The following is a 12,717-nucleotide window of genomic DNA, read 5'->3' as shown; positions in this document are numbered from 1 at the left end:
ACCCCTAGTACACAACAGTACATATCTTTGTTTCTTCTATATATTTATACTCTTGTCCATAGTAAATCCTTTATAATAGTTGATTCTTTATTTCTTTAGCATCCTGTCCTCTCTGCTACTGCTACAAGAGGATTCTCCACATGCTGGTCTGGATCATAAAGAGTCTCAGTTCAGACTGAATGAAACTGCTCCATGAACAGCTCAGTCAGAATAAACAGGCAAGACAAGCCAGTTTTATCTGTATAGCCCGTTGTTACCACCAGTTTGTCTCAAAGATCTTTACATCCCATCATAACAACATCCTCTGACCTTTGACCCTCACATCCACTGAGGAAAAACTCCATAGAAAACCCTTTAAACAGGGACATACAGGTGGAAATACAGGTGGAATAAACCTTTACTGACACCGATCCACAGTAAAATGACATCATGTAAACTGAATGTGGTCTGGTCCTGGTTCTGGTTCTGGGACCGGACCAGACCACTTGACCAGATGCTCTTTAATGAATCTTAACATTACTTTTGTTGATTAAATGCATTTTAATTCTGTCCTCCTCCTCCTGACTGAAGCTACTGTGTGATATTATTGTATATATTAATATTGTGATATATAATAGTTGTACCATGTTGTGTTTAGTTCTTGTCTAGTGTTGTTGTAGTGTGAACCTGCAGATGGAGATGAGCTTTACAGATCAATCTGGTGTTTACATAGCCTATTGTATGTTCATGAATACACAGAGTCCCGTTACTAATAAACTAATGAAATGAACCAGATCAGTTAAAACCTGACTCGGTCTCCATGGAAACCCAGCTGGTGTGTTGTGTCGTAAAGTGTCTCTGCTCTACTGTTTGATTTAATGTAATCCCTGTTTTTTTTTTTTTAAATCAAACACACGGTAATCTGATTACAGTTACCTTTCTGTATCCTGATTAATTACATAGCGTCGTTACATGTTAACGTTACATGTAATCCGTTACTCACCTGGGCATCGAACAGCTGCCGGTACACCTGTCCGCTCGGCACCGCTCTGCTCTCACACATCCCGGCCCCGGTTCGAGTCCCGTTCGTTCCTGTCGGTGTCAACCAGCTCCACTCTCCGTTAAACCGTCCGTTAAACCGTCCGTTATCTCTCTATTAATCCTCCGTTAAACCGACTGTTGACTCTCCGTTAAACTCAGTTCAACTCACCGTTAAACCGACCGTTACCGTCCGTTAACTCTCCGTTAAACCGTCTGTTAAACCCTCCGTTAAACTCCGTTAAACCGTCGGTAGCTCCGTGATCTGCTCTGTGTTTCCTACCGGGCTGTTTTAACGTTTGTCCGTCGCCATGCCAACAGAGGCTCTGGTGCGTTCACGGGCAGCGGAGAGAATAGGAGAAAGGGACTCCGGTAGAGAAAACAAACTGAGCCGGTACAGTTACTACGTAGTTGAATGAATGAATGAATGAATGAATGAATGAATGAATGAATGAATGAATGAATGAATGTTTTTTTTTCGTGCCATCCCACCACTGTGGCCCATCCCATATGAATGAATGAATGAATGAATGAATGAATGAATTTTAGTTTAGTTTAGTTACCTTTATTTAAACTCGTTAGTACACTGAGGTAAGCCTCATTTACAGTGCAGACGAGAGTACAGAGCAAAACAAACAAAACAGAACAGATATACACAATAAAATACAGTAAAGGACAGTAGACATCAGAGAAAACAATTACAAATGGAAGACAGGGAATTATTAATTAATAATTTGAAGTGATTGAATGGGACAAATGAGTTTAACTTAAGAGTTAGTTGTAGATGATTCCAGATGTGTGGGGCATAAGCTGAGAAGGCAAAATGAATGAATGAATGAATGAATGAATGAAAATGTATTTATTTCGGTCAGGTCATTCAAAGTTAAAAGTCCAACCCTAACTCTAACCCAACTGCTGAATTTTTTCCCCCCTCCTCTATCCATTTAGCTCTCGATCTAATGAAAGCCCCTTGCGCACGGCCAATCAAATCCCAAACAATCCATGAACCAATCAATGATCACTAATAAACCAAAATGAAACAGCAGTTAGGTAATAATTATAGAAATATATAATAAAAAACAATCAGTCTCAGTCAACATACATTTAAATCTACAAACTTCATGAACTCAGCGTCATGGTAACAGAAAAAATCATCGTCTGGTAGGATTAGTAGCTGATGGTTTTTGTGCTGCTCTACATCAGCAGGAAATGTCCATTACATATAAAACTGATTCACATTGTTTTATTTGATTCAGTAAAACCACAAAGAAAAATAAATCACATGTAATTCATTCTATTCAGTGTCTCTACAACATGATGTTTGTTTCCATGTGTTTCTTGTTGTGTGTGTTTAGCTGTGAGCAGCTCACAAACAGCCTGTAAAGTTGAACATGAACAGTGAATGTGTTTAAAATGTGTTTTTCTCCTCAGTGACGCTGGCGGCTCAGAGACTTTTAGCTTGGTGATATTAGGCCTCGTCCTTCATCAGCAGCTGAGTAAAAGTCACCGTGGTTTTTGTCCTGTAATAATCGACGCTTCCATCTTTAAAGGAAGAGGAAGAAGTTTACAAGAATCACTGAGAAGAGTTTTTTTTAAAAATCAACTGATTTAATCCATGAATGTGAAAACGTGAGTGAGAGACAGAGACAGAGACAGACATGTAGAGACTGAACTGTCTGTTCAACAGTGAGAAGGTTTCTGTGACAGGAGGAGACTCTGCTTCACTCAACACAGACTCAACCAGGAAACAGTCCAGAGTCTAAACCCAGGATAGAGAGGTTGAGTGAAGGTGGTGTTGAAGGTGTAGAGGTGGATCAGTGAGTCAGAGGAGACTCTGTAGAAGGACAGAGAGCCAGCAGGACAGTCCACATACACTGCTACTCTGTTAGAGACAGAGGAGGAGGAGGAGGAGGGGATGTCAGTCCGTCTGTTATTGTGCCTGACGTAGTAACCATCATCATCACAGTCCAGACTCCAGGACTGATCGTTCCCTCCAAACCTACAGTCATCACTGACTCCTTTCCTTCTGATTCCTCTGTAACTCACTGATATAACAACGTATCCGCTCCTCTCGACCTCCCAGTAGCAGCGACCAGTCAGACCAGTTGAACACAGCAGCTGATGACACCGGTCAAATCTGTCTGGATGATCAGGATATGACTGATGCTCCTCCACATATGTTGCCTTCCTGTTGTTGTCAGACAGTTTGATCCTTGTGTTCACTGTGTTTGTGTCGATTGTGAGTGGACAGGAATCTGATGGAGAGAACAAGACACAGCTGCAGTTATTGATCATGTGATCAGTTATTGACAGTTTGATGAAGACTCATGAGGTCAGTGATGTGACAGTGTGAAGATGGTTGAATGTGCTGCTCAAAGTAAAAACACACTTACATCTCCATGGACCTGGTGTCAAATATCGGACTCCAGCAGGCTGCACCCTGAAAGGAGGAGGGGGGTCAGAGCAGCACCTTCTCTGTCAGCATGCACACATGGACATTACATGGCTCTCACACACACACTGTTTTATCACTGTGTTCACATGGAGGCTGGTATGTCTGGATGAACACTGAGCACAGAGAAGAAGGAGCTGGAGTCTTTATCTAGTGATGATACAGAGCAGGAGGAGACCAGGAGGAAACACTTCATCATGTCTTTTCTCCATGTCATGTCACTGCAGTGTGAGACACACACTTTCACTCTCTGACTCTCAAGCTGCACAAACACACGTCACAGCAAAGAAGATGAAGACACAACAGGTGGAGCTGACCAGCCCAGATATCCCACAATGCACCAGGAAAGGCACAGGTGAAGACACGTTTGTTAGAGCTCAGTGAAACAGAGAGTTTAGTGAGAAACACTGAGTGTGAACACAACTTGTGTTTGTCTGAAGAAAACTCCCCAGGAAGCTGAAGAATGAGGCTGTGAGCAGGTTTCCACAGGAGCCACAGCCAAGGGCGTCACTTTACTTTGAAAAGTGGTGGGGACAATGACCATATGCAACCCCCCCCCCCCTTGGAAGCCTGGACCGTGGACCCGATGGGGCTGGACTCACGGCCATTTTGACAGATTAGATGTTGATTTCATTAACAGTGACTTTGCACCCAAACAGGGGCGGGGTTATGGGATGGCTACTTGGGCTCAAGCCCCGGATGTTTTACAGTAGGGGCAAAAAAAATCTCAACACAGTTCATGTCAGTCTCCCTCCGCTGACCGCACCAGTCTGAAGTGCAGCCTCACGGACGTCGGGACTGTTTATTGAGAGGGGGGGACGCACACTTAGCAGTGATTATGTGATCTGAAGTTACTTTATAATAGCATACCGCATCATTACATCAAATAATGGCCGGTATTCAATCATTACACAAACAAAAAAAAGGCCGGCCCTAAATACAAGAAAAACAAACAAACAAACAAAAAAAACTCATGTGTGGACTGTCTGTGAAGACTGACGGGAGTGAAGCTGCCTCGTCCTCTGCTTCAGAGAGGGACAGCTTTCCACTGTCGGACCTGGGTCTCTGCTCTGTGTCCGGAGCCCCAATGGATGTATTATAGATTCATGGACCGAAGACGGACCGCAGCGCGCCACACGCTGTAAAAATGCACACAAGCACATTTTGACTGGACTTCAGTCAGAGTCCAGAGGAAGCAGAGAAACTGTAGAGCAGAGAGAAGCAGGCTCAGCTCAGAGCACATGGACTCAGACAGGAAGTGAAGCTCCAGCTGCTGGAGACTTTCATTAAGGAGCCACTTTGTGGCTTCATCTGATCTGGAGTCAGCACACAACACAGTCTGAAAACAGCTGTTTGACCACACACACATTCAGCCACAAACACTGATTATTACACTGTTCGCTACACTCACTGTCTTCTGATTGACAGCTCCAGGCCTCTGGACAGTGAGGACATCTGGATGTCACACTGTGATTGACTGTCTCCTCAACACAACAACACATCTCATCAGGACAAGACCAGGATCTCAGAGAGACTGAGCTGATTATTGATCATCAATATCTGACCAGACAGAGAGGGTTGGAGACTCTGGAAAAACGCTTCTATCTGGCCACATTTTGAAAATACAAAGTCAAAAGCCCCAGCCCCTTTCCTCAGACTTCTCTCTGAAGCCACGCCTTCACCTTTACGTGGACCTGGGTGAAGACTGTGATCACGCACGCGAGAGAGTCAGATGGCAGCTTGATTGGGCAGAGGCAGAACCAGACATGAAGGCATCCGATCGTTTTTTCCTTTTCGGAGCGAAAAGCATGTATTGGTCAGAGTTTTGTCTATCCTGCAGCTGCCAGAGAGGTCCGATTGTTTTTGTTCCTTTTTCTGAATAGATAATGTATTGACTAGGGCCCAACCGATATGGATTTTTTGGAGCCGATGCCGATTACGATTATTAGGGGGGAAAAAATCAGATAACCGATTAATCGGCTGATTATTTTTTTTAATATAAAGTTTTAAAATGTGATTAATTTAAGTAATATATCTACCTACATTATATAATATATAAATTAGGGCTGCCAAAATTTCCTTGGTCAATTGGTTGCAGGAAAAAACAACAACATTTGAAGTACTGTCTTGTCAAAATTAAGTCAAAATCAATATGACTGAACTGTGAAAGGCTGTAGGCTTTTAATTTGAAGGGCCAGATACAGGAAGTCATGACACGTGAAACTTTTCTGTTGTTGTTGTTTTTACACGGCACGGCGGTCTCTCTCTCTCTCTCTCTCTCTCTCTCTCCCCCTCTCTCTCTTTTTTGCGACTTTTTCCAATGTTGTTCCTGACGTTTCTGGTTTGTTGACTCCGACGTGGAAGCACGTATCACCGCTGTTTTCAACCATTAGCGGGTGCTGCCGCGAGCCCCGGTCCCACAGCTCTCAGTGTGTCACGGAACAGAGACATGATAGCCCTGCTGCAGTCAGAGACCCGCACCGCCGCCCCTCCTCCCCCCCGTGTTACAGCCTCAGTCAGCTCAGTCACTCACCCACCTCATCTAGGTAGGCTACTGTGTTTATTGGTGATAAACGGGCATACTGCCTGTAATTAGCCTACGGTAAAACCCGACCGGCTTGTTGAATCTCGGACCCAACACGGCCGGAGTCACGAGCATTAATTAATTCACCCGACCACGGCAAAAAAGAAAAGAAAAGGAAAGCATGCCCTGCTCAGTCACTCTGCTGTGAGGTGGTTATAGTGGATAGTGGAGAGAGAGGATGCGCCCTCTACAGGATATATAGCCTAATGTCGGGGGATCTTTTTAAATGGGGGAACATTTTCAAAGTAAAACCAAGTCTTATTCCCTGCATTTTATTTCTGAAAATATCGGCGACAATCGGCGAGTTTTGGCCGATTACCGATTATTCTCAAATGGGCTATAATCGGCCGATTTAATCGGCTCGCTGATAAATCGGTCGAGCCCTAGTATTGACTACTCTCAGGATGGAAGGGGCAGATCCGCGGGCAACAGTCTGCATGTGGCTGTTGGCCCCGCACCTCGATTCTTCGTTTTCCTTTGTCTTTGTTTGGGGATTAGGATTTAGTTTTGGTTGTCGCTATTTTGTTTGGGGATTGATTTTCCCCCTGGTTTTCTTGTGTTTTTCTTTTAGGTTATGGGTGGCGTCCTTGTTTTGTATTCTCTTTGATCCTTTTGTTCTGTTATTGGTTTAACGCCACCCTTTACGTCCCCATTTTCCTGTTACAATTATTGTTTAACCAATAAGTCCACGTATCATTGCCCCTTGGTTCCCTGCGCACTCTTTTGTTACTGCTCCCTCACCCCTAGACACAAGGGGGGTCGTAACAAACCCTAACCCTAACCATTTCACCCAGTAATAATAATAATAATAATAATAATGGATTACATTTATATAGCGCTTTTCTTCCGTTACCCGATACTCAAAGCGCGTACAGTAACCATTATTCATTCATACATTATATACATTCACACCGGTGGTGGTGAACTACGTGTGTAGCCACAGCTGCCCTGGGGCACTGACGGAAGCGTGGCTGCCATTTCGCGCCAAACGGCCCCTCCGACCACCACCATGATCATTCATACGCATGCACACGAGGCAAGTGGGGTTAGGTGTCTTGCCCAAGGACACTACGACAGAGACTGGGAGAGAGCGGGATTCGAACCGCCAACCCTCTGGTTATTGGACGACCCGCTCTACCGCCTGAGGCACTGCCGCCCCCAGTATAACAAAAAGTGTTTCTGAACATGATTACCAACCATAACTTTAAACCAGCAGCAGCTGAAATGTTTCCTCATCAACTCTGAAATAAAGTCTGATCCAAACATCTGGAGAGACTCAGAGCACAGCTGCCAACATCTGGTTTCATCATTGAGATTTCTTCTACTGAATATGAAACAGTGAGTCATGGTGAGACACTGAAGTCATCATGAGGAGAAACTCCTGATCCCAGTAGTTCATCACTGTGACTGATGGAAGCTGCACAGCTCATGTTTGAAACACTCAGAGATTTTGTCTTCAGTATAAACTGTGTTGGGACGAGTCAGACTGAGACAGAGGACGTCAGTGGAGTGGGCGGAGCTTCACTGTGGCCTACACCACCTCTGGATATGGTCTCAGTGATCAGATCTGATGTTATCAATGCATCAATCACCTGAGACAGATGTTAATACCAGGTGTGACCAGGTGTGAACGGGGCCATAGAACATGTTCCAGCTCCTCCTCCTCTATCAGACAGTAGGGACTTTAAGCAACGGCGGATTTTGCCACGGCTACGGCAGCCGGAAATAGATCTTTGCTCCGCTGATCGAGACTGAAGCCGTTGTGCCGGCGTTGCCTGCCATCGCCGGCTGATCTACCACGGCAAATCAAGCGTTCTCACGTTGTCGCTACAACGCGTGTCTCAGGCGAGTGAATTAAATGGTTTTCGTTGTATTTCTGAAATGAAACGTGTTAGTGTGAGAGAGTGAGCCCCCCTTAAAGGATCATAGGGCAGGATTAATGAGAACGGCCAGTGACGCGACGGCCGCTGCGCGTAACTACAGCAACCAGCGAAGCCACCGGCACGGGAGCGCGCACAGACTTTTCACTGTTTACTTTACTCTTTACAGTCTTTCCTATCTGGGGAGGGAGGGGGGGTATTTTACTGTAGGTTCTCTCTCTCTCTCTCTCTCTCACACACACACACACAGACAGACACACACACACACGCACACACACACATACACCTGCCTCTTCACTGTGCTGCAGCAGGAGGCTGCTTGTCTGTTCCTCTGAGCTCCTCTGCATGGATCTGTATGGGCTCCTACAGGCCGGTACTGAGAATTAACGCGCCGGGTCCGGGTGTCGGACCACATCTGTCAGGGTCCGCGGTCCCATGAAAACCAATCAACACCGGACATCATGGGCGTGGTAGTGGGGGGAAAAGTGGACCTGACTACCCAGGGCCCGAGTAGAGAGAGGGGCCCATGAAAATCCTGATTTTTTTTTTTTTTTTTTTTTTTTTTTTGTGATGTTTTTATTTCGAATGAATTGGGCCCTCCAATTAATTGGTGTCATAATTTATTTCAAATATATTGATAACATCAAATGAGAGAATGAACTTAATGTCACAGTTCTCCCAACATATTAGACATTCTGGGGCCCCCCCTCTTGGAGATGCAAAATGGTTTAGTCCGCCCAACAGCGACCGGCAACAAGTGTAAGGTCAGACAGTGCGCCCATATCAGAGACCTGTGTGCAGGACATCATGCTGCCCAAAAAACATAAATCGGGCTATCAGAAAAAGAAAGAGAGGAAACAAAAAGAAAGACGGCAGAACGAGGGGAGGCAGCTGCTGACTGCTAGTGATGGGCAATCGAGGCTTTGTTGAGGCTTCAACACCTTTTTCGAGTAATGATTCATTACTCGCGAGGCTTCACTGACACAGTGCTCCAGTACGACATCTAGTGTTCAATAAAATGAAGTGCAATTGAGACGTGTCATTCATTGGTTCATTGATTGTTTGAGATTTGATTTGCCATGCACACTCCTGTTCAACAAACGTTACATGGTTGTATGGTATCAAGCTGACACAATAAAAATAAAAATATAAAATAAACATGAAGTTTCTCATTTGGCATATGATTGTGAAGGCTTTCGGTATTGACTTAGCCTGATATAGCTATTAGGCTCTGCTATGAATTACATTCTCCTCTGAAACAAGTCTAAACAGTCTATGGCTTTATACGATGTGAAATGGTGTAGATGGCAAATGTGATCTCATTTCAAAATAGAAAAGAAATATGGCAAGTTCGGCAAAGGATTCGATCTCACAGGCCCTCACATCTGAGGGGTGAAAGCCCGATGTAATCACGGTGCGCCACCGCCAGTTTCACGATTTGTCGTACGGGACATATTAAATATTTCTGAAGCCCATACGGTCGTTGACGCTTCAATCGTTACAAATATGCGTGTTACAACGCTTAAATAAATTATTTTTCCTCTGCTCCACATATCATGTTATAGAATTGCTGGTACTGAATGCTACACTTTCCAACCAAATCTCTGCTGCCTCAGTTTCTATGTGCTTCGAAGGCTCAGCTCAGCTCTCACAGAGCCGATACCAAAACATTGACGGTGCTTCATGAATGACTGAACCACTCAACTGCTTCAAACGTCATCCAAGTGGTTCATACGTCACAAGTCACGTGACCAAACCACGCCTCGGCACAGTGGTTCGATACAAATGCTTCATGAGCTACCGCGCATGTGTCGGAGCTTCGGGTGTCAGAGACCCATCACTACTGGGGACAGCTCTCCATTCCGACACACCTCCACTTCGACACCCCGCTGTTCCGAAATACCCCCACTTCGAAACACCGCTACTCCGACACCCCCTCCTCCCCCCCGCAGCTGTCCAAGGTGCTGAACCGCGTGACGTTGTTTACATTCTGCTTTGTGGCTTGTCTGTGAAACGTGCGCTGCTCAGAGACTGGGCAGGTCTGTCCCACTTGCTTTCTCCCAGACTCCGTTGTTGGAGATCTCCCACACAGTAATAGAAATACACTTTTTTTCTTTTTCTCCCCCCCTCCTCCGCTCGAGCGCGGCTGAAGCCGGCTTGAGCTCACAGGGGCGCGAGGCTGCTGCAGCCACCGCTCGTGCTGACAGCTGACTGAGGGAGATGCTTTGGTTGGGTTTAGGCAATGAAGAAAGGAGTTGGTTAAGTTTAGTAAAAAGACCAGGTAGAGGCTAGACAGGCTAGAAGCATAATGAACATTATAAGTCATTAATACAGTATGAAGTATTTGCTTGTTTTGCAGTTAATTATGCACATGATCCGTTTGACCCCAAAAAGGAAAAAAGGATCAATGCGCACTGCGCACTGCACAGCCTCTGGTTCCTTTCTGATTAGGTCCGTCTGTCCGTTCGGAGTGGGGGGGTTTCCCCCACTGGCCTTTTCGGAGTAGCGGGGTCTTTAGAAAAAATAGAAAACCCCGCTATTACGATGAATGGAAGTCTATTGTCGGAAAGGCGAGGCTTCGGATAGGCGGGGTGTAACCATCACTACTGACTGCTTTCTTTCCCAAAGGTGAACCAAGTTAGCTTGTCATGCAAAGTCCAATTAAAGTTAACATAGTCCACTCCAGACAGCTGCTGCTTATATTTGTATGCTCACGTGAAGTCTTTAGCTTAGCTAGCTGCCAACCAGGCTGCTTGCGGCTGTAAGTATAAAGACAATTACAGGTCAGCTAACGTTAGTTGTCAATATTAACCAGTTTCAGAAACAGAGAGTGGCGCAGCCGCAGCAGCTGGAGCAGCAGAAGCAGCAGTGGTCAGTCCTGGCAGCTCTTCTGAAGATGAGATTAGAGATGAGCAAAGACAAGGTGAGATCGTTGTTCAAGTATTCAAAGGCGAGCTCCCCCCTCCGACCCCCCCTTACGTTGGTATATTGGTTTGCGAGGTGGAGAGAGAGAAAGAGAGAGAGTGGTGCTGACTGGTAGAATTGCTGTCTAAATATGAGTTGTTTACCTGAAGTTTAAAGTAAGTTAGCCTTTTGGTTCAGTGTGTGTGCTATAGCATTTTGTCTACTAACACAGCAGAGCTGAAAGTGAAACTCCGTGCTGAGATTTAATGAATGATCCATCTAGCAATATTGCTGCTGCATATATCAACATGTAAATAACATACCAATATCACTGTAGGCTCAAGTGCACACTAGTAATATATTAATTGAGCAATAACGCAATTTATTATTTTTGTCTGGTAAAAAGCCTTAGCATTGCGGTGCAGTGCTGTGCTTAAAAGCTATTATCAATGTTCAATAAATTCATGATGTTACCAAAGCCAATGAATAATCATGAGGAAGCGAAAAGAGGAACCTGGAGCACACGAGTCACTGGTGATGGAAATAATTTACTTAGTGCAGAAACAAGACCAACGTTTCGACGTACAACGTCTTCATCAGGGTCAAATGGTTCTGGTGCGGACTACAAGGCATTTAAATATCCTCCCGACTGTGATTGGTTAAGGAGGGTGGGAGTGCCAGCGCCTATCACATGGCCGCATACATCAATTCAGAACCAATCAAAAGTGTTCATTCGTTACAAAATATACAACTATACAAACATCAATATAAACAACATTTACACTTTCATCAAGTAACAGATCGGTACGGGCAAATGGCACATAGCAAGATCAAAACGAAAAAACAAAAAAGCAGCAAAAAAGCAACACGGAACACACAGTAGCCTGATACAAAACACATAGGCTATTAGAGACAATTAAAGAAAACATGAGAGACTGAGTTCTTCATTCAGTCCGAGTGGTTCCACTGTGTTGAGGGTGTAAATCCAAAACGCCTCCCTCCTGAGGAGCTTATTGATAATATCTCCGCCCCTCAAGGAGGGAGACATTTTCTCTATGCCCCAGAAACGCAGAGTCGCAGCGGAGCCGTGGTTTGCCTGCTTGTAATGACGAGCGACTGCGTAGTCCATGTTATTGTTCCGGATAGCTGCTTTATGTTCAGCTATACGGACTTTTAAAGGGCGTTTTGTTTGGCCGATGTACACCATACTGCAGGGGCATTTGAGCATGTAGATGACATGTGTGGTACTGCAATTAATAAAAGAGTTTATGGGGTATTTTTTACCAGTCCGGGGGTGACAGAAGTGTTTAGTGTCAGAGGAGTTAGAGCAGTGCGCGCAGTGACCACATCTGTAGAACCCAGAGGGGGGAGCAGGCAGCCAGGTGGTTTTTTGGGGGGGCGGTGTCATTGTGTGGACCACTCTGTCTCTGAGGGAGCGGGCTTTTCTGAAAGAAACAAGGGGGGGTTCTTCACACAGGTGTTTCAGGGCCGGGTCGCTTTGTAAGATGTGCCAATGTTTGATTATGGTGTGTTTAATTTGACCGGCAATGGGGGAGAATTCTGTGGAGAAGCATGGGCGTGAGGATGTGCGTGTCCGCTGGGATTTCTGCAGGAGGCGGGACCTGTCAGCGCGCATTGCTCGCTGACAGGCCACTTGAATGACGTCATCTCTGTAGCCTCTGCTCGAGAAGCGTTCGCTCAGCTCAACCGCCTTGAGATTAAACTCATCCTGTGTGCTGCAGTTTCTTTTCAGACGTAAGAACTGACCTGTTGGAATACTGTTGATAAGTTTCTGCGGATGATGGCTGTCAGCTCTAAGGAGCGTGTTTCTGCTTAGTGGTTTCCTATAAATTGTAGTTTCAAGTCCCCCCTCAGCATTT

General features: G+C 45.2%; 2 protein-coding genes across 2 annotated transcripts in view; one reads left to right on the top strand and one right to left on the bottom strand.

Moving 5' to 3' along the window:
* LOC146980484 (coiled-coil domain-containing protein 180-like) overlaps window positions 1–1,042 on the bottom strand; it is a 48,746-nt gene extending 47,704 nt beyond the window's left edge. Inside the window, exon 1 of the mRNA XM_085787902.1 lies at window positions 983–1,042. Coding sequence (XP_085644028.1) covers window positions 983–1,042 — 60 coding nt within the window. The remainder of the gene's footprint in view (window positions 1–982) is intronic.
* LOC146980466 (endosome-associated-trafficking regulator 1-like) overlaps window positions 1–12,717 on the top strand; it is a 537,750-nt gene that overhangs the window by 61,615 nt on the left and 463,418 nt on the right. The window lies entirely within an intron of this gene.

This window comes from Trachurus japonicus, chromosome 9 (genome assembly GCF_045865225.1).
Source record: "Trachurus japonicus isolate A0001 chromosome 9, Traja_1.0".
Taxonomy (NCBI): Eukaryota; Metazoa; Chordata; class Actinopteri; order Carangiformes; family Carangidae; genus Trachurus; species Trachurus japonicus.
The sequence above is the reverse complement of the archived record's forward strand: the minus strand, read 5'-3'. Positions and strand labels throughout refer to the sequence as shown.